The sequence below is a fragment of the Nomascus leucogenys genome, chromosome 12 (genome assembly GCF_006542625.1).
Source record: "Nomascus leucogenys isolate Asia chromosome 12, Asia_NLE_v1, whole genome shotgun sequence".
Taxonomy (NCBI): Eukaryota; Metazoa; Chordata; class Mammalia; order Primates; family Hylobatidae; genus Nomascus; species Nomascus leucogenys.
Window position 1 is genome coordinate 77345307 of NC_044392.1, and position 21681 is coordinate 77366987.

The following is a 21681-nucleotide window of genomic DNA, read 5'->3' on the forward strand; positions in this document are numbered from 1 at the left end:
AAGAAGGTAGAAAATGGAAAAAAATAACGTAATTGTTTCAGAGAACAGAAATCATAAAACGTAGCCGATGGTTTTGAACACACAGTGAGTGTAATAGATGTATTTAATGTAATAGATACAGTGAGTATAATAGATAAACTGAGCTTTATTGACCACAGCCTATAATATTTTTCTTTTAAAAACTAGTTAGCTTATAGTATAGTAAAAGGTTATTCTGAAACCTAACATGCTGGTGAAATGTTAAACTAAACTAAGCTGCTATGAGATGTAAAATCAAGATGTAAGATATAATTAAATTATAAAATGATAATATAGAGTATAGTAAGGTTCTTAATGATATGTACTTTGTATTGCAGAGTGAGATTATTATTGTTAATTACTTCGTGTTTGTGTTCTTGACTCAAAGCACAATATAAATAAGACAACATCCCTATCTAAAATATTCTGGTTAAATTAGACATTTGGCCGAGCATGGTGGCTCACACCTGTAATCCCAGCAGTTTGGGAGGCTGAGGCAGGTGGATCAGTTGAGGTCAGGAGTTTGAGACCAGCTGGCCAACATGGTGAAACCCTGTCTTTACTGAAAAAACAAAAATTAGCCAGGTGTAGTGGCACGCGCCTGTAATCCCAGCTACTCGGGGGGGCTGAGGCAGGAGAATCACTTGAACCCAGGAGGCAGAGGTTGCAGCAAGCCAAGATCATGCCACTGCACTCTGGCCTGGGCAACAGAGTGAGACTCCATCTCAAAAATATAAGACATTGACCTGCATATATGCTACCGTATAAATTGGAAAATTACATTAAATCTTATTCAATATCTACTCCCAAAGTATGGAAGCTACTCAATTCAAATGTAATATACTGCCATTGTTGGAAGAGGAAACCAGTATTAATGTTAACATCCATTTGGGGGTCCTGCCTAACAGTATGTGGATTAATGCTAACCAGTGCTAATCTTTTTTTCCTCTTTAACAACCATACTTGTTATATTTTATAATTCTAAATCTCTTTAAAGTGTTTTCAAGACGTACCTGACCATTTTTTCCATAAAAATATGTGAAAGAACGGCAAACATATTGTATAGTAAGTGTTTGCCAAATATCCAGTGATTTTCCAAGCCCTCCTCAAAGTGTATTTACAATTCGTTTGGTTTAACATGACCCAGTGTTTCTCTCTATATTTGCATACTGTTGCCAAATGAACTTTACATCACCAGTCTCATCACATTACTCTCATACTTTGGAATCTAAAACTATTCTTCCCTGATGGTGGGATTAAAACCAAATGCTTCAATTTAATTTTGACATCCTTCTAATCTGCCCTCCTACATACTTGTGGGATGTTACTTCCCATTCTTTCATTCTGTATTTATTATATGTGTTTTGTATTAATTATACAAGATTCTTTTAGGTTCTCTAAAGTTCACAAAAATGAATACATTGTCCCCATCTGCAGGAGCTTGCAGTCTAATAAAGGAGGAAAGATGCATGCAAATAAAGTTACCTTTAGGTAGAAAGTGACTCAGGAGAAACAGATAAATTGCTGATGTAACATACAGGGTAGAGAGATGACTTCCAGCAGCAAGAATTGAAAGGTTTTGTGGAGGCAGTGACATTTATAATAGTTGAGGATTGGGTAGGAATTAGGAGAACAGAGACAGGGATTGAAAGCACATTCCAGTTATAGTAAACAGGCTGGATAAATACATGGGGGAGTTTCTTTGTCTAGATTATAAGGTATATGAGAAATAATAGAGTAAGGGTGGAAAAACATATCATTGCTAATTCATGAAATGTTTTTAGTGTTTAGCTATGTGAACTTTATTCCAGAATTGTGGTACTGGAAATCTAAAGAGGCATGTAGATTAAATATGTTTGCTACACACACATAGGGACCATGTAGTTAAATATGCTTCTCCTTTTTGATTCTTGCTCTTCTATTTTCACTCTGTATATCTTATATATTCTGAAGTATATTGACAGTACCACTGCAGGGTACTTTATTTAACCCAAAGATCCAGCACAGTCCTTAACTCAATAAATATTCACCAAATGGATGAATGAGTGAAGAGATGAATAAATGGTTGAATGAAAAGAATGAAGTGACTTATTCTAAATGTCTGTACTGAAAATTAACAGTAAGAGCAAAATCATGTGAAAGTGTTGTATTTGTGAGGTGTCATGAAGGCCAGCCAGCCCTCCCTCTGTTCAGGGAATGGTCAGACGCTGGACGCTTTCTCTTTGCATTGAGAATGGTTTCCTAAGACTGGTCATCCTGCTTCTACTCTCACTTCCATATAATCCTACCAGAATGAGCTTCTAAACAGAGATTATTTAATTTCTTTTTTTTGTTCTAAACCTACCAATGCTGTCCTATTTTATTGTAATAAACTTCTTACCACAATTAATAACACGCTTCTTGGTTTGGCCCCTGCCTATTTCTCAGACTTCCTCTCTTGTCTCACTTGCTTTCCTTCACCCACATAAAACCTTCCTTCTACTCCTCACGTGCTATAACTGCATCTCATCCTTAACACCCTTGCCACCGTTCCCGCTTCTTGGAATAATCTGCCTGTAAGTCATCACGTGACTGGTTCATTCTTATCCTTTATGTTTTAGCTCTGATGCCATCTCATCAAAGAGGTGCCCTCTGACCCTCCATAATTGCTATGATCTAAAGCTCCCCTTCTGCTTCTCACATCCCTCATCTTATACTAGTCTCTTTCATGTAACACTATTCATAACCATTTTCACTATCATGTAGTTCACTTACTTGTTTACTTTTCATTTTTTATCTTCTGCCAGATGAAATTGACAACACGCAAGGATGGGTCTCTTATCTGTGGTTTACTACAGTGCCTACAGCAGGATTTAATACATGAGAGACCAAAAAAAAAAATTTTTTTTGCTAGTTGAATGAATGAAGGCAAGGTAATGCCTTGCTTTTTTTCCTATTAAAAATTATCAAACACCTAGGAAGAATAGCTTGTATACACTGTCTTATGTCTTTGCCAGATACTTGGTCCATAACTTCAGAATTCTGTTTTTTGCCTTTACCATTTAACTGCAAGTGTCACCTTTTTATGGTTCATTGACCTCCACGTCATCAATCTATTTACCTACATTATATTTCTTTTGTATTTGATACTGTTGAAATTACCTCTTTACTTGGCTTGTGTGGCTCAGAAATATTTTGATTCTCATGTAACTCTGAGGAATTATTCTCTAGCTTTAGTTCAGGTTATGCTTGCTGACACTTTAAAAATAAGTGAGTGATTCTATTGTCACCTGTTTTTGCATTCTTTCTTTGGTAACTTTACCCAGCCTTGTGATTTATTTGATCCTAAGTTGCAGTGCCCTCATCTGAGGTCTAGGCGTGTATCTCCAAATGCTTCTGTGGATTTTTCAGGCATTTTCCAACTACAAATGTGGTTGATTTCTAGTGAGGTTTAAATACTAAGGGTGTGACCTCGGTGACTTATCTCAGTCTCACATTCCTCAACTATAAAATTGAGATATACCTATTTTGTGAGGATCCAAAGAGATAGTATATACAATGCCTAGCCTAGAACCAGCTACATGCTGATGAAAGCACTCAATAAATGTTTTCCGTTATTACCAGTTTTATCCCCATTAGATATAGCCTTTGCCAATGTTGATATTTGTTGAGTGCATGATAATACAGCTAGTTCTCTATATAAAGAAACTATACTTTTGAATTGCACATTTACTTATGTACTAAACTTGTTTAAACAAAATTCTACTGTGTGTTTTAAGTTTGCATTGAAGTGTGCCTACTGACGATTGACAAGGAAAAAAAAGCCATAAGATGGATATCAAAAAATAACATTAATGAGCTGCTAAAGCTAAAATTACAGGAACTTATGAAATTGGTTAAACATAAAAACCATTAAACTGTTTACTGAAGCTTCACAGATATACTGCAGCTAATGAGCATTTCTGCTATTTAAATAAGCCCAAATTGAACACACATTACATGGATACATAATTAGTCATGGCAGTCAGACACACATAGACTTACTTTTAAAGCTCTATTTAGGGAATCTTTTCCATTTGATTTATTTTGTTAATTAAAATATTTTTCAGTGTTCACTTATATTTTAATAATATTGTTTTCACAAGCAGTATAATTTACTACTGGTTTCCTATTTGTTTTTATTTTTCCGTTAAATGCAGCAAATGGGAATTTTATATGAAACATTTTTCTTAACCCCTTTCAGTAATTGTTTATATCATTTGATGACATAATTCAGCATTTAAAAAATTTTGTTTGCTGAGAAGTATACAAAAAATATTTCCATACCCTTTCTATTTTTTCACTGTCTCATAATTATCAAGAAATATTAAGCACCCAAATGTGCATAGAATTATAATGATTATGGTCCAAACCAGATTAAAGGATGATCTATTCCTTCAAGGAGTTTGCAGTCTTAAAGAGATGGTATCATTGAATTTAAATAAGCAAATCAAAGGACAGCATTTGGGAATCCAACAGAGCATTTGAAAACAATTTCCATATATTTACTTCAAGGACATTGACCTCCTGAAGGAGATCTCTTCCAGGTAAAATGAAATCCAATGTTCAAGGAGTTCAGCGTCTTAAATAGATAGAATTATTTCAGAGAAATAAGCAGATCAAGGTGAAGTGCTTGGACTATTTTAATTCTGAATTGGTTTGTTGGTCAGTTTAGGAAATGAAAATGAAACTTCCAATAGAATACAAATAACACAAAAGGAGTTGCTATAGGCTATTATTGACATCCATCTTTTCCATTCAACTTGGGGAGCCTAAGTTTATCCTGAACAGGGTGAGGGAGAAGATCAGATCTGTACTTTACCCTGACTGAATTCTACTAGCATATTCAAACTGAAAATTATCTAACCATAGCAGCAGGAAAATCAAATAGTTAAACTGATCAAAAGAAATTCACTATGTGCCCATTCCTCCCTAGTCAGTATGTTTGTCAGTGTAGAAACACTTTTCCTCTGCACACTGAACTGACTCTCTAATTGTGAAAATAAGACCTATAAGAAAAATAACCAAGATGGAATAATATGAATGCTAAATAAATGGAATGGACAAATACTACATTGTTTGACCAAAAGACATATATTAGATTCCGCTTATATGCCAATTATATGCTGGATGCTGGGGGGAAGTAGCTGACTTAAATAAGTTATCTGAACTTAGGAGTAGTAGAGGTAAAACAAATAACTGAAAGAAAGTCACATAGTGCCTAGTGTAACAGAAAGTTGTTAGTGGTTAATTCACCAGAAAGGGGGGGAAAAAAAGGTTTCATTGGAAAGAATGCTCTCAAGGCTGAATCTGTGAAGCTAGCCAAGACTAGAATTCTTTGCTGTTCCTGTCTTCATTTTAGTTATTCCCATGATCCCCAATGCTGAATTTTAAGAGACTGTGGTGAGTCTATTTATTCTGGCTTTCTCTTGCCCTCCCACCCAAAGTCAGAAGCAGCAGGACTTTGGAGACAGAAATAATTGGATTCAAATACTGCCTCTGCCACCTCTTGGCTTTATTGAGGATGATAATATCCACCTTCATGGGTTCTTTTGTGATCTAATAAGATATTCCATGGAAATATCCAGCAGTATGCCTGCCATGTACTAGAGATCCATAAGTGCTGATTGATTATTTTTTCTAACATTCTTCTTTAGTTGACAGTGACATTAATGGAATGTAAGAAGTAACTAGGATAAAATTTTCATTGGATAGATTGGCACAACATGTTAACTGACTGGATGTTGAGATATTTGGAAACAAGATTCAAGGATTATACTAAGATTTGTAAGCTCTATTTTTAGTTTTGAAGAAGAGAACGGGGCCAGATGCGATGGCTCATGCCTGTAATTCCAGCACTTTGGGAGACCGAGGCTGGTGAATCACTTGAGGTCAGGAGTTTGAGACCAGCCTGGCCAACCTGCTGAAACCCCATCTCTACTAAAAATACAAAAAGTAGCTGAGCGTGGTGGCAAGTGGCTGTAATCCCAGCTACTTGGGAGGCTGAAGCACGAGAATCACTTGAACTTGGTAGGTGGAGGTTACAGTGAGTGGAGGTCACACAACTGCACTCCAGACTGGGCGACAGAGTGAGACTCTTTCTCAAAAAAAAAAAGAAAAAGGGAATAGAAAAAAAGCAGCAATGATGATTAAAAACTCAGCATGAGGACCGGTGGGAAGCAGAAAGTATGATGTCATGGAAGCCAGGCTAAAACACTTCTATGAGGAGGAAGTGGTTATCTGTTGAATTTTGCTGAGAAATCAAGGAGCACAACAAGGGGGAGGCACATTAGGTGCCCGTCGAACAACTTTGCCTTTGCATGACCCTGAGAGTAAGGACCTCCTTAAATTTTGTTCATTGTCTGCCTCACTCACCTCACCCTATTTCAGGCTCTGAAGCAAGATAATCACTGAGAAGAATCACTGGACTTGGCAACCTGGAACCAATTAATCATCTCAGTGAAAAGAGTTTTAGTGAAGCTTTTGAGGCAAATGCAGATCTAGAATGGTTTTAAATTGGGAGGTACTACTGTACATGTATGTACCTACATATAGGAAACCTCTAATTTGTAGAGAGTGACTGGTAATAGAGAAGAGAGTGGATATAGTGTAAGGGGCAAAATTCCTACCAGGTCAGAGGAGAGGATTCTTGGGCCCATGTGGAGAGACTGGCTTCTGATAGGAGGGAGAGTTCCTTAGTGGTATTAAAAAGGAAGAGAGAGATTGAAGGTATAGATCCAGTAGGTTTGTAGTTTTGCTGATGGGAAGACAAGAGAGTTCTCATGTGATAGCTTTTATATTCTCTGTGAAATATGAGAGAAGGCCTTCTCCTGACAGTGGGGGCAAAAGAAAGGAGTCGAGTCTGTAGAAGGTTTGGGGAGTGAAGCAAAGGTAAGATGTGTTCACAATGAGTGGAGGAGGTGAAATAGTAAGGTCACCAATAATAAATCATGAGATGGGAAGGCCCAGAGGAAGCTTGTGAACTGAGTTTTGGATGTGATGATTTGGAAGGGACATTAGAGCATACAGGTTATAATCTTAAACAGGCATCCAGAAGTTCCAGAATAAAAGGAAGAACTCAAGGGAGAGTTTGAGGCCATCTTTATAGAGATGAAATTGAAGGCCCTAAATGACTATGATTTCTGACAGAGAAAGTGCAGTGGACTGAATATTTGATAGCCGAGAAAAGGAAATTGAAGAGGTGAGAAAGGGCTAGAGCCAAAGAAGGACAGTTTAAAGATAAGCAGAGCCAGGGTAGAGGAGCATTCTGCAAATCAAAGAAGATCAAAATTAATGCCATTCAACTGTTGGATGCTACAGAAAGGCAAAAGAGCTGAAGAATAAGGTCGCAGAATTTGGTGACCGTGGAGACCATACTTTCATTCGAGGAATAATTTGGTGGTGAGACAAGTAAGCAGTCCAAGTATATGACTGAGAAATTCGGTAAAGGAAGATATAAGAATGGCAGTGAGAAAAGATAACCATGTCAAAAACAAAGTTTTTCTCAAATTGGAGAGGAGAGGAGAAAATGACACATACAATATACTAAAAAGAGACAGTATTTGAGGACCTGGAGGAGCAGGAAGGTGCAGAATCAAGGTTACCTTCTGAGAGACTGGCAGAAGGAAAACGATGAATCTTCACTGTGGAGAGCATACTGATTAAAGTACTGAGAAGTGAAAGGGAGATGTGAAGACAAAGCTCGAGCCATCCAGACTTGATATTCTTAGTTGGAGGCATTCTCTGGTTCTGGCCCTTCCTTACCCCAGGTTATTCTATTTAAACAGAACTCTGATATCCTGGCCTTGTAATTCGAATTTATTTTGATTTTGCTGAGATTTTGCTTTCAGCGCTGAGTTACTGAGATTACTGCCTCAGCTCACCTTTTAGTTTCATTGTGATTTGGTCCTAGTGGGTAATAGGTTATGCAAAATTAAACAACAAGGACATAGATGAATTCGTCTATGTTTTCAAGGTATTATTTTATTGTAAATGTTGAAAGTTTTTATTCCCCCCATTGTTTTATAACACATCAAACTCTCCAAAGAATACTAATAATCCTTCTTCATTATGATATCTGTTGTATTATTTTATTGTTTATGGAGAATTAATTTATATTTGTGTACTAAAATATAACATTCTTGACATCTTTTTATAAAAACTGAGAAATATACTTGTCATATGCTTGTGGGTTTCTCTTTTACATATATGACAGCACAGCTACATCAGTTTAATTGACCTTGGCAATCTGCATCTGCTAGTGATGTGTCCCTGAGGGACGGTTTCTGCAATTTTAAGCTGTGGCTTATTGAAGAACTTGTGTGTCACAATACCATTAAGTCTGTATAAAAAATCATTTCATGCATAGCATTAAATTGACTAAAAGTTCCAATTTCAAAACCATTTCTTGTTATAAAGCTACCTCAGAGTGTCTTTGTTTTTTAAATAAGCTCATTTGAACATAGTAGTAATTAAAGCAGAAAATTAACATAAATCTTGAATGTTTGGTATGAATTAAAGACGTTTTCATTCTTTATAAAGACTGCATAAAATTCCAGGCACCATATCATTTAACAAATTTCTCTTCCAATTGCAGAATAATATAGACTGTGAATAAGCATGTTTTGGGATTCTTTTTCAAGTTCTTTTTCTGTTCAACTATGGAGCTCCTGGGACATATGCCACAGTCTCCATCAAGATGCAATCTCATGGAAATCTGAGAAAGCTGTGCATGAACATAACAGAAAATCCCCCCCATTTTATAAACAAGAAAGGAATAATACAATCCTTTATTAATATTCATTTAACACTTCAGAGGAAATGGCAAGCAGTTATTTGGTTTGCAAATGTAAATATACATTTTTCATCCACTTATGCTTTCACTCCTTCCAAGCTGGGTAAAGACAGAACAGAAGATTTGCTTCTGAGATTTATTTTTATTGTATTCCAAGTTAAATTATCAGCAGAGATGTAAAAGAGCTCTAAGGAGTTCATAGAAGAACAGTTAGAATGATGAGGATGATAGTTTTCCTCATAAGGAGCAACTAAATAAATGAATTCCTTTCTTAGAAATTATGAATAACATGCATGTGGATTTTTTCACTGAATCCTTGATTTGAGTTCTAAGCTTAAAAAAATGATTAAATAATTAAAATAATGGCTATATTTTAAAAGAATAGTTGAAATTAGGAAAGGTATTTAGCTCCATAATCAGATCTAACAAAGTTTCAGTAAATTCATATATAGTATGAATCAAAAAATTCATGTTATATATGAATATTACATGTCCTTAGAGTCTACTATATGTACAAGGAAATGATCCTAACCATTTGATGTTCCAGTTGTGATACAGTCATTCTTGGTGCTTAGGGCTACTGAAAGAAAACATTACTGACCCACTGTAGCATTGCTTATATTTATAAATGTTGTCCATGTTCTACTTTCTTAGTGATCTTTTTGTAGATATTTGATAAGCCAAATATTGGGTATTAAAATATATACAGATGGTCTCTATTTTGATTGATGTTAGTAACCTCATAACCAGCTGTGTGATCTCTCAGCTTTTTCTTTTTATTTCTGGAATGAAATTAGAACATGTTAAACTTGAAGGTCTCCAAAATGAGCAGGAGGAAATTTGGTAGTTAATTTTCAAAAGGAGACTGAGATGATTTTTAATATGAAAGAAAATCCTTTTTCTATTTTAGAATAGAGTATCAAAGAATTGTTTGATTTTTAATGAAGTTAGCTGGATATTGCAAATGATAAAATAATTAAAACAGTTGATATTCAGGTTTAAGACTTCAAAGGATAAATAAATCAAATATTGAGGAAAGAAAGCTTATTTTTAAAAGTATACATGAGTATTATGAATGTTTAGGGATACATAATAACACAGGGCATATACAATAGAAATGCCCATGAGCAGAAGAGTGCTTTTGAATTGACAAATAAATGCCCCTAGGGTGGCTTATGATGTTGGTGCTAAATATTTTAAGAAATGTAAAGTTACTTATTAAACTCAGAGTAACATTTCCTGACTACTTATTGACCGCGTTTGTGACAGGTGGAGTGTTAAAGCGAATTGTTCTGTGTACATTTTTTGCATCCTAAAATATGGTAAAGCACATTCTTCAAGAACTTCAATTTAATTTGTGAACCATTTGTTCAGCACCTCCTGTGTACAATTCACTGTGCTCAAGTGAAGATTCAAATTTTATGAAGCCTGAAGTGTATACAATTTGAGAGCTCTTCTTTAAGAAAAGAAAAATTCATAGATTTGAAATTAGGCACAAGGCTTTGAAAGAGTCCCATAAAGTGAGGGACCCTACTTAAGCTTCAGTAACTTCACAATAAAGTTATCCCTTCACATCTAGGGGGGCTTAGTTCCAGGATCCCCCATGGATACCAAAATCCATCTATGCTCTCAAGTCTGTTATAGAAAATAGTATATTATTTGCATATAATCTACACATATCCTCCCATATACTTTAAATCATCTTTGGATTACTTATGGTATATCTAATACAATGTAAATGCTGTATATGTAGTTGATATACTATATTGTTTAGGGAATAATGGAAAGAAAAAAGTATGTACACGTTCAGTAAAGACATAAACATTCTATTTTTTTCCCAAATATTTTCAATGCACAGTTGATTGAATCCTCAGATGTGGAACCCACAGATATGGAGGGCTGACTGTAAACATGTCTTTGACTCTAATTGATGTTGTGGGACTCAGAGATAACTAAGGAATTATTCCTACCCTGCTCAAGCATAGAATGAAATCCGTACTTAAATTTCAAGGATATTCCTGTGAAACATGAGATAAATGTAAAAAAAAAAAAAAAGCTTTGATCTCGTAGTGATAAAATTTTGAATTTCTTATCTTTTTATTAATTATCTTTATTTCAGATCTCTTGTAGGCCAAAGTTTTGGAAACATAAGGTCATTTCTGATAGAACAGAATTCATTTTTACCCCTTGCCTCTATTTCTAAAGCTCATTACATATATCATTCAATGATGATGTTTTACAGTTGCCATTATTAAAATAGGTTGAATTGATGAGCCATACTCACTATTGACTTTCTTGCAACTCAAGTAACTGTCAACAGATGGTAGTGATGATCTGTTATGCAGTGGGGAACAAATGATAAAGGTCTCTTTTCATGTGACCTTTAAAAACATTAGAAAAATTTCCTTAAAATGCCATTCTGCTTTGAAAATAATTACATAATATTTAATTTTCCTTTCAATGAAAGATGAAAAAACAAATAGAAACAGTAGAAGATTTTAAAATAAAAACCTGAGTATGATAGCATTGACCCATCTGCTCATTCATTCATTCATCCATCAATCCAGTTGAGTGTCCTCTGCTCCAAGAACCGTAGTGTGCTGTGTAGAACACAGGCAAGCAGTGTGGACAAATTCCTGTTCTCATGGAACCTACGATCTTGTGGGAAAAACACAATCAACAGTAACCCCTCAATACCTTTCTACAACTCTAACATTCTTTAAGTAGAAAGCTACAAATATATACCAATGTTTATTTTATTTCTATGTTTTTTTCCTCGATTTTACTCAGAAGAAACTGGTTTTAGGTGTCAAAAATAACGTTTTTTATATTTGGCTATTTTGTGTTATACTTGATTCATAAATCAATTCAACAACTAACTTTTCTGTTCCCAAATCTCCCAAGCTCTCTTCCTTTAGTTTAAGTTGTTACTAATATTTTCTCTTTGGAGTTGGAGTAAAGAATAAGGCCCTTAGTCTGTCTCAGATGCTGTGCTTAAAAATTATGACATTGCCTAGAGAGAATATTTTATCCTAAACACTGGCTTACTCAGTTTACTCCATCAAATAGGGTGTTGTCCACCTTTCTTCATTTCTTCTCTTTCTCAACCCTTTCTCTAAATTGCATCCATTGATCTCTTCCAAATGTCAGGATTATGATTTCAGAATGTTCGTTAGATATTTTTCTTAAAGAAACACAACCTCCAGTTTTTGCCCATTCAGTATGATATTGGCTGTGGGTTTGTCATAAATAGCTCTTATTATTTTGAGATACGTCCCATCAATACCTAATTTATTGAGATTTTTTTGCATGAAGGGTTGTTGAATTTTGTCAAAGGCCTTTTCTGCATCTATTGAGATAATCATGTGGTTTTTGTCTTTGGTTCTGTTTGTATGCTGGATTACATTTATTGATTTGCATATGTTGAACCAGCCTTGCATCGCAGGGAGGAAGCCCACTTGATCATGGTGGATAAGCTTTTTGATGTGCTGCTGGATTCGGTTTGCCAGTATTTTATTGAGGATTTTTGCATCGACGTTCATCAAGGATATTGGTCTAAAATTCTCTTTTTTGGTTATGTCTCTGCCAGGCTTTGGTATCAGGATGATGCTGGCCTCATAAAATGAGTTAGGGAGGATTCCCTCTTTTTCTATTGATAGGAATAGTTTCAGAAGGAATGGTACCAGCTCCTCTTTATACCTCTCGTAGACTTCGGCTGTGAATCCATCTGGTCCTGGACTTTTTTTGGTTGGTAAGCTATTGATTATTGCCTCAATTTCAGAGCCTGTTATTGGTCTATTCAGAGATTCAACTTCTTCCTGGTTTAGTCTTGGGAGGATGTATGTGTCGAGGAATTTATCCATTTCTTCTAGATTTTCTAGTTTATTTGCATAGAGGTGTTTATAGTATTCTCTGATGGTAGCCTGTATTTCTGTGGGATTGGTGGTGATATCCCCTTTATCATTTTTATTGCGTCTATTTGATTCTTCTCTCTTTTCTTCTTTATTAGTCTTGCTAGCGGTCTATCAATTTTGTTGATCTTTTCAAAAAAACAGCTCCTGGATTCATTAATTTTTTGAAGGGTTTTTTGTGTCTCTATTTCCTTCAATTCTGCTCTGATTTTAGTTATTTCTTGCCTTCTGCTAGCTTTTGAATGTGTTTGCTCTTGCTTTTCTAGTTCTTTTAATTGTGATGTTAGGGTGTCAATTTTAGATCTTTCCTGCTTTCTCTTGTGGGCATTTAGTGCTATAAATTTCCCTCTACACACTGCTTTGAATGTGTCCCAGAGATTCTGGTATGTTGTGTCTTTGTTCTCATTGGTTTCAAAGAACATCTTTATTTGTGCCTTCATTTCATTATTTACCCAGTAGTCATTCAGGAGCAGGTTGTTCAGTTTCCATGTAGTTGAGCGGTTTTGAGTGAGTTTCTTAATCCTGAGTTCTAGTTTGATTGCACTGTGGTCTGAGAGACAATTTGTTATAATTTCTTTTCTTTTACATTTGCTGAGGAGTGCTTTACTTCCAACTATGTGGTCAATTTAGGAGTAGGTGTGGTGTGGTGCTGAAAAGAATGTATATTCTGTTGATTTGGAGTGGAGAGTTCTGTAGATGTCTGTTAGGTCCACTTGTTGCAGAGCTGAGTTCAATTCCTGGGTATCCTTGTTAACTTTCTGTCTCGTTGATCTGTCTAATGTTGACAGTGGAGTGTTAAAGTCTCCCATTATTATTGTGTGGGAGTCTAAGTCATTCCCTTTGAAAATGGGCACAAGAAAGGGATGCCCTCTCTCACCACTCCTATTCAACATAGTGTTGGAAGTTCTGGCCAGGGCAATCAGGCAGGAGAAGGAAATAAAGGGTATTCAATTAGGAAAAGAGGAAGACAAATTGTCCCTGTTTGCAGATGACATGATTGTATATTTAAAAAACCCCATCATCTCAGCCCAAAATCTCTTCAAGCTGATAAGCAACTTCAGCAAAGTCTCAGGATACAAAATCAATGTACAAAAATCACAAGCATTCTTATACACCAATAACAGACAAACAGAGAGCCAAATTATGAGTGAACTCCCATTCACAATTGCTTCAAAGAGAATAAAATACCTAGGAGTCCAACTTACAAGGGATGTGAAGGACCTTTTCAAGGAGAACTACAAACCATTACTCAATGAAATAAAAGAGGATACAAACAAATGGAAGAACATTCCATGCTCATGGGTAGGAAGAATCAATATCGTGAAAATGGCCATACTGTCCAAGGTAATTTAAGGATTCAGTGCCATCCCCATAAAGCTACCAATGACTTTCTTCACATTATTGGAAAAAACTACTTTAAAGTTCATATGGAACCACAAAAGAGCCCGCATCACCAAGTCAATCCTAAGCCAAAAGAACAAAGCCAGAGGCATCATGCTACCTGACTTCAAACTATACTACAAGGCCACAGTAACCAAAACAGCGTGGTACTGGTAACAAAACAGAGATATAAACCAACAGAACAGAACAGAGCCCTCAGAAATAATGCCACATATCTACAACTATGATCTTTGACAAACCTGACAAAAACAAGAAATAGGGAAAGGATTCCCTATTTAATAAATGGTGCTGGGAAAACTGGCTAGCCGTATGTAGAAAGCTGAAACTGGATCCCTTCCTTACACCTTATACAAAAATTAATTCAAGATGGATTAAAGACTTAAATGTTAGACCTAAAACCATAAAAACCCTAGAAGAAAACCTAGGCATTACCATTCAGGACATAGGCATGGTCAAGGACTTCATGTCTAAAACACCAAAAGCAATGGCAACTAAAGCCAAAATTGACAAGTGGGATCTAATTAAACTAAAGAGCTTCTGCACAGCAAAAGAAACTACCATCAGAGTCAACAGGCAACCTACAGAATGGGAGAAAATTTTTGCAACCTACTCATCTGACAAAGGGCTAATATCCAGAATCTACAATGAACTCAAACAAATTTACAAGAAAAAAACAAACAACCCCATCAAAAAGTGGGCAAAGGACATGAACAGACACTTCTCAAAAGAAGACATTTATGCAGCCAAAAAACACATGAAGAAATGCTCATCATCACTGGCCATCAGAAATGCAAATCAAAACCACAATGAGATACCATCTCACAACAGTTAGAATGGCCATCATTAAAAAGTCAGGAAACAACAGGTGCTGGAGAGGATGTGGGGAAATAGGAACACTTTTACACTGTTGGTGGGACTGTAAACTAGTTCAACCATTGTGGAAGTTGGTGTGGCGATTCCTCAGGGATCTCAAACTAGAAATACCATTTGACCCAGGCATCCCATTACTGGGTATATACCCAAAGGATTATAGATCATGCTGCTATAAAGACACATGCACACGTATGTTTATTGCGGCACTATTCACAATAGCAAAGACTTGGAACCAACCTAAATGTCCAACAATGATAGACTGGATTAAGAAAATGTGGCACATATACACCATGGAATACTATGCAGCCATAAAAAATGATGAGTTCATGTCCTTTGTAGGGACATGGATGAAGCTAGAAACCATCATTTTCAGCAAACTTTTGCAAGGACAAAAAAGCAAACACCGCATGTTCTCACTCATAGGTGGGAATTGAACAATGAGAACACATGGACACAGGAAGGGGAACATCACACACTGGGGACTGTTGTGGGATGGGGGGAGGGGGGAGGGATAGCATTAGGAGATATACCTAAGGCTAAATGACGAGTTACTGGGTGCAGCACACCAACATGGCACATGTATACATATGTAACAAACCTGCACGTTGTGCACATGTACCCTAAAACTTAAAGTATAATAATAATAAAATTGAAATAAAAAAGAAACACAACCTGATTCCTCTTCCATGACTCTTAGATTCATTAGAATGCAGCATATTTAGCAAATAATTGCAAAACTACTTTACAGAGCAATTTCCACAAGGAATTAATGGTAATGTTTGCATTTGTTGCTTTTAACAAAGCAAAGCAGAAATTGCTGGCTAAATGTAACTATATACTGGATCCATTAAATTGCTTAATAGTAAGTGCAAATAATTTAATGAAAATGTTATATATGTTGTCTCATTTTGCTTTATAAAATGTTTTGTTGTAAAAGGGAGATTAGCCATTGACCTGAATTCATGATGTAACTTTCAAAAGTGACACACATGAACAAGTTGGGGATAATATAAGTAGTTAGAGATTTGTAAAAATGATGGCTATGAATAAAGTTTTAGAAAAATGTATTTTGTATTTATTTAAAAGGTTGTACTTTCCTTCTTTATAGATCCATACTTCGCAGACATAAATGTCCACTCTGAAACATTGACCAAATCTGTGGTCTTTAATTCCTGTATGTGAGGTGTAAAGTTATGTCAGTGCACTTCAAATGTGTTGTTAACTCCAATATTTCATTAGCTTTTCATTTTTATAGTTTACTAAAAACAGTTGCTTGAATCCCTGGAACAATAATTAAACCATTATTTTTCTTAATTTTAAAATTATTATTATGGAATTGTCTGTTGATTAGTCATTGTCTATTGTTTTTCACTTGTTTTTTCTAGTGAAAGAAGCCTTGAGCCCTATAAAATTTAACAGATGGGGTCTCCCAGAAGTAGATCCAGAAACTATGCAAACTAGTGAAGCATGGGTATTTGCAGGTGGCGATGTCGTTGGTCTGGCTAACACTACAGTGGAATCAGTGAATGATGGAAAGCAAGCTTCTTGGTACATTCACAAATATATACAGGTAGGCATTTGCCATCATTTCCACTTAATTCTTTTCCAATGGATAAGTGCTTCATTTATTTTTGATACTCATCTATAATAGCATTTCTGTTTGGTATATAATAAGCATATGTACAATATGTCACATACATAGTTGGATAAAAATGTTTAAATGTAGACTAGGTAGTAGAACTGTTTAGTTGATTAAAAATTGGACCAGATGGGCGTGCCACCTAACGCCTATAATCCCAGCAATTTTGGAGGCTGAAGCAGGAGGATGCTTGAGCCTGGGTGTTCAAGATCAGCCTGGGCAACATAGTAAGATCCCATCCCTACAAAAAGTAAAAAATTAGGTGGGCATGGTGGCACACGCCTGTGGTCCGAGCTTCTTGGGAGGCTGAGGTGGGAGGATCTCTTCAGCCCAGGAGGTCAAGGCTGCAGTAAGCCATGATCGTGCCACTTGCACTTCAACCTGGACAGCAGAGAGACACCTTGTCTCAGAAAAAAAAAAAGAAAGAAAATTTATAATGCATTTGTACTATTTGAGTACTGTGAAGTCATTAGTCCTGATGTATTCAAAATATTTATTATTGGCTTAAATACATATATCATACACTTATCAAATCTGATGGTATATAATATTATAGGATATATACTAGAATCTACATTAATTATAATCTTACATAGTCCAAAAAATGGTTTGATCTGTTCATTTGGACCAGATAAGGTCCTATTTTCCAAATTCTATGCACCTAAGTGGAAAGGAGACAAACATTTGATGAATTTCAGTTGTAATTTTTATTTTTTAATTTAATTTAATTTTTTTATATTTTTTGAGACAAAGTCTCGCTCTAATGCCCAGGCTGGAGTGCATTGGCACGATCTTGGCTCACTGCATCCTCCGCCTCCTGGGTTCAAGCAATTCTGATGCCTCAGCCCCCAAGTAGCTGGGACTATAGGTGCATGCCACCACACCCGGCTAATTTTTGTATTTTTAGTAGAGATGGGGTTTCACTATGTTGGCCAAGCTGGTCTCAAACTCCTGGCCTCAAGTGATCTGCCCACCTCAGCCTCCCAAAGTGCTGGGATTACAGACATGAGCCACCGTGCCCAGCCTTCAGTTGTAATTTTTAAAAACAATTTAGTTTTTAACAATTTAGGATACAGAATGTGAAATGATGAGATGTGAAGCTGAGCATACTTTGCCACAGCGACTGTGGTCTTGAGGAAGAAAGGTGTAACTACCAGATCTCAGTAGCTTACTTTACGACTAAATGCTTTGTTTTCTTTTTGTTCTATGATTTAATTAAATGTAGATACAGTTACCTCATTTATGTAAAATGTTCCTGGAAAATTTGCTCTTGTTAATAAAATTTTTATTCTTTCTTTCCTATTCAAGGAAGACTGCTCACACTGTGCCTTTTTACCACTCTTGTTTTGGTTCTCTTGTTTGTTTCCCACATGCTAACAAAATTCACTTTATCTTTGATGCTTCCTTTAATTTCTTCCTCTTTTCCATGACCATTTTGTCTATTCTAGTTGTCCTCATGTTGGTGTAACTAATGCAGGGCCTTCTTATTTGCTACGTAGGGCCTGGACTTGACACTGATTATATCATCTTTTAAAAGTTTGATTCACCTGCCTGCTTCCGCCTCCTCCTTGGCATCTTTGAGTAGTATGGCTTGAGTTGTTGGGCCAAACCATAGTGTCCCACAAATGTAGGAATCTCAAAATGAATGAGGTAATTGGGAGACTGAGGTGGGAGGATCAATTAAGCCCAGAAGTTGGAGGCTATAGTGAGCTATGATCACACCACTGCACTCCAGCCTGGGTGACAGAGTGAGACCTCATCTTTAAACAACAACAACAACAAAACAACGAGAGAGAGAGAGAGAGAAAGGAGCCTGTGGATTTTGCAAAGAGACAAAGCTTTGATTTAGGAAATAGCATCTAGGGAGATGCCAAATCTAAAATTTTAAAACTTTAAAAAGTTATACATCAAAAGGGACTAGGCTAGGCAAAGAAAGGAAAAAAAAAAAAAAGAACACAATTTAAATGGAGACAGACACTGGGAAACCAAAAGGAGACAAGTTGGTGAGTGGTTCAGGCTCCAGTCTCTGCAGTGACTGAAGGATAGATAGCAGCACTATGCTTTACCAAGTGTTCATGGCCTCAGACAGAGGAAGCAGCAAAGGACAGCTATCCACTCAGGGAGTGGATGGTTCCCTACTTTGCCTCCTTCTGCATTTCCTGTACCCCAAACTATCTTCCTATTATTTCTTATTTTCAGAGTAATTTCATGGTTTTTTTTATGATAACAAAGGATTTATTATATTTGCAGATGAGATAAATGCACCATCCCATACTTGAAATATTTCAATAAGCCTTAACATTTTTCAGGTTGTACCAAGGCACCACCACTGCCTAGTTATATTATGCACCCATTTCTAGATTAAAAAACTACACCTCCCTTAACATCAGTTCTGTACTGTTTCTGGTTTATGATACACTTCCAAAACAGCAAAAAATTGCAAGTATGTGCAAACACTGTGGTCCATTCAGAGTACTGCTTGGTCATCATCTTCCTCTTCCTCCTCTTCTTCCTCATAGCTATCTTCAAAGCCCTCACTGTCCTCCTGGTCTTCATCCCCCTCTATTGCTGTATCCCACTGTGGGTGATTTTCTGGCACAGGCTTGGCCTCATGAACTTCCAGCTTCAATGGTTTAATCTGATCCAAACCCATATAGGAGTCTGATCTCAGAAATACAGTATACTGATAATTTCCAGGCTTGCCTGGTGCAGGAAACTTCAGCTCTACCTCCTCTGTGTCTTTTCAGTGTACACACATGATATGGCATGGATATTCATGTCTGCTCCTTCCTATCTGCAATGTAAAGCCACCACCATTCTTGTTTTTCCTCAGGAAAGTAAAGGTTATACACAGGATGTGTTATTTTTGATTTGGTTTCCAATAGAGCTCTCTCTTTTTGCCGTATGCTTTGTTGTAATTCTTGCCACTCTGCTTCATCATCTTTGTTTTGTCTTTCATCTTGCTCTCTATCAGAGTCTCTGTCACTACCATCATCTTTCTCACTTTGGGAATCTCTATTGGTTTCTTCTTCTTCAGAATCACTGCCCTTATCTGAAACTTCTTCTTCATCTTCCTTTACTGCAGCTTCATTCCCAACAACTCCATTTGCCTGCTTTTGTTTCTGTTGCTTTGACTGTGGTAATAGCACAGGTGTAGGTTTTTTTTTTAAAGGTTTCTTTTTTTTGATTTAGCAGTTTTCTTGGGTCCTTTACTCTTCTTTTGCCATCCTCCTTTTGTCCTGTTCTTGTTAGTTTCACCCTGCCCATCTTCTGCTGGCTGTTCCTCTTCAGCACAGATGGACTGCTCCTTTTCAAATACTTCAGCCATTGTTTGCCTTGTCAACTTAACCAGCACTGTAACTAAGGATCCTACTGTGATGTTGTTGCTGTCTTCATCATCTAACACCTGTGATTTTATATTCATGGTCACATATGGAAAACACCCAAGGACAGCCATAACCTCTTCATATTTTTCATCTTCAAGGAAGTGCAGTGGAGTATGAAGATCTGATTCTTTTAAACTCACCAAATCATGGATAGTTTTAATTTTATACTTCTTATGATTAGAAACCCGTCTAAGACTGTCCTCTTCAATGTGAGGAAGCTGCAGAAGGGGAGACTTAAATTGCTGAAGTCCCTGAATGGCCATCTGAGAAAGCTTCATGCAGTTTTCTAGGGATGCCAAAGTTGGAGCACGAAACTCCCTTTCTTCATGGTTCGGGGCCATTACTATTAGTTGGCAGTTTTTAGTTTCACAGTTTTTAATCTTACCTCCTGCTGTATCTGTACCTCCAACAGGGCACTCTCTTGCATTTTCCAGCAGTCCACTGAATATCTTCCCTTGTGTTTCTAATCTACTTTTCATATTCACCAAACATCTTCATGTAAATGTCTTTCCTACATTTCAGATTCACTGCTTTTAAGTCAATCATTCCTTCCCAACTTGCTCCAACTCTAATATTTAACATTTTTTTTTTTTTTTTTTTTGAGACGGAGTCTCCCTTTTTCACCCAGGCTGGAGTGCAGTGGCTCAATCTCGGCTTGCCACAAGCTCCGCCTCCCGGGTTCACGCCATTCTCCTGCCTCAGCCTCTCTGAGTAGCTGGGACTACAGGCGCCCGCCACCACGCCCGGCTAATTTTTTGTATTTTTAGTAGAGACGGGGTTTCACCGTGATCTCAATCTCCTGACCTCGTGATCTGCCCGCCTTGGCCTCCCAAAGTGAATATTTGACATTTTTTATTTCCAGGTTCAAACCTACTAAGTTAATGGTCCTCATAAATTACTCAGAATAATTAAAATTTCAACATCGATTTGGAAATCAATACAATGCTGATGGCTTCTTATTTTACAGAATAACAATATTAGAATAAAGGAAACTGACGTTTATTTACATAAATTAATAGGACACTTTATGAAAAAGTTAGGAAAGGCTAGAGTCTCAGAATAAGAGATATGCTCAAGAAAGTACAGTTAAAAGATTTACATTGGTGCACATACACAACACACACATAATTTTTTTTCATTATAAGACAAAACTGTACATAGCTGTATTTGCCAACTACTTATCTAAGTTTTTATTCTTCTCTCTTTTGTATATAACTGGTCAATTCTTATTCTATCTCTTAAAAACTCTTTTATACCCTTATTTTATTTTGTTTATCTTTTGTGTGGAGTTATAATTTTGATTGACCAGAAATCTTACTGAGCAGCCTGCTAGCTCCTTTAAGAAATGAAAGTGGAATCAAGGGATAAGAGATAAGGTTTTTGTATTAGGCCAGATGAAGCCCAGTGAATGTGTGAATTTGTAGTGAAAATGGTATGTGGGCAGAGAAGCTAAAAAGATTTGAAAAAGTAAAATTGAACACAGGTCAGTGGAGGATTTTGTTTTGTTTTGTTCTTATCCTAAATATTTAAATGCATTTATAGATTTTAAATTAAAATGAATAAACAATACTTAAATATATTTATTTATGATTGTAGTTTGGTAGTGTTTCACAATACCATTCTAAAGGACTGTTAATGTTA

The 21681-nt window shown here is 36.4% G+C and overlaps 1 protein-coding gene and 1 pseudogene across 1 annotated transcript in view; one reads left to right on the forward strand and one right to left on the reverse strand.

Moving 5' to 3' along the window:
* Window positions 1–21681, forward strand: part of DPYD (dihydropyrimidine dehydrogenase) — an 806347-nt gene that overhangs the window by 361514 nt on the left and 423152 nt on the right. Inside the window, exon 12 of the mRNA XM_003260094.4 lies at window positions 16401–16585. Coding sequence (XP_003260142.1) covers window positions 16401–16585 — 185 coding nt within the window. The remainder of the gene's footprint in view (window positions 1–16400; window positions 16586–21681) is intronic.
* On the reverse strand, window positions 19122–20519 carry LOC105738381 (annotated as a pseudogene).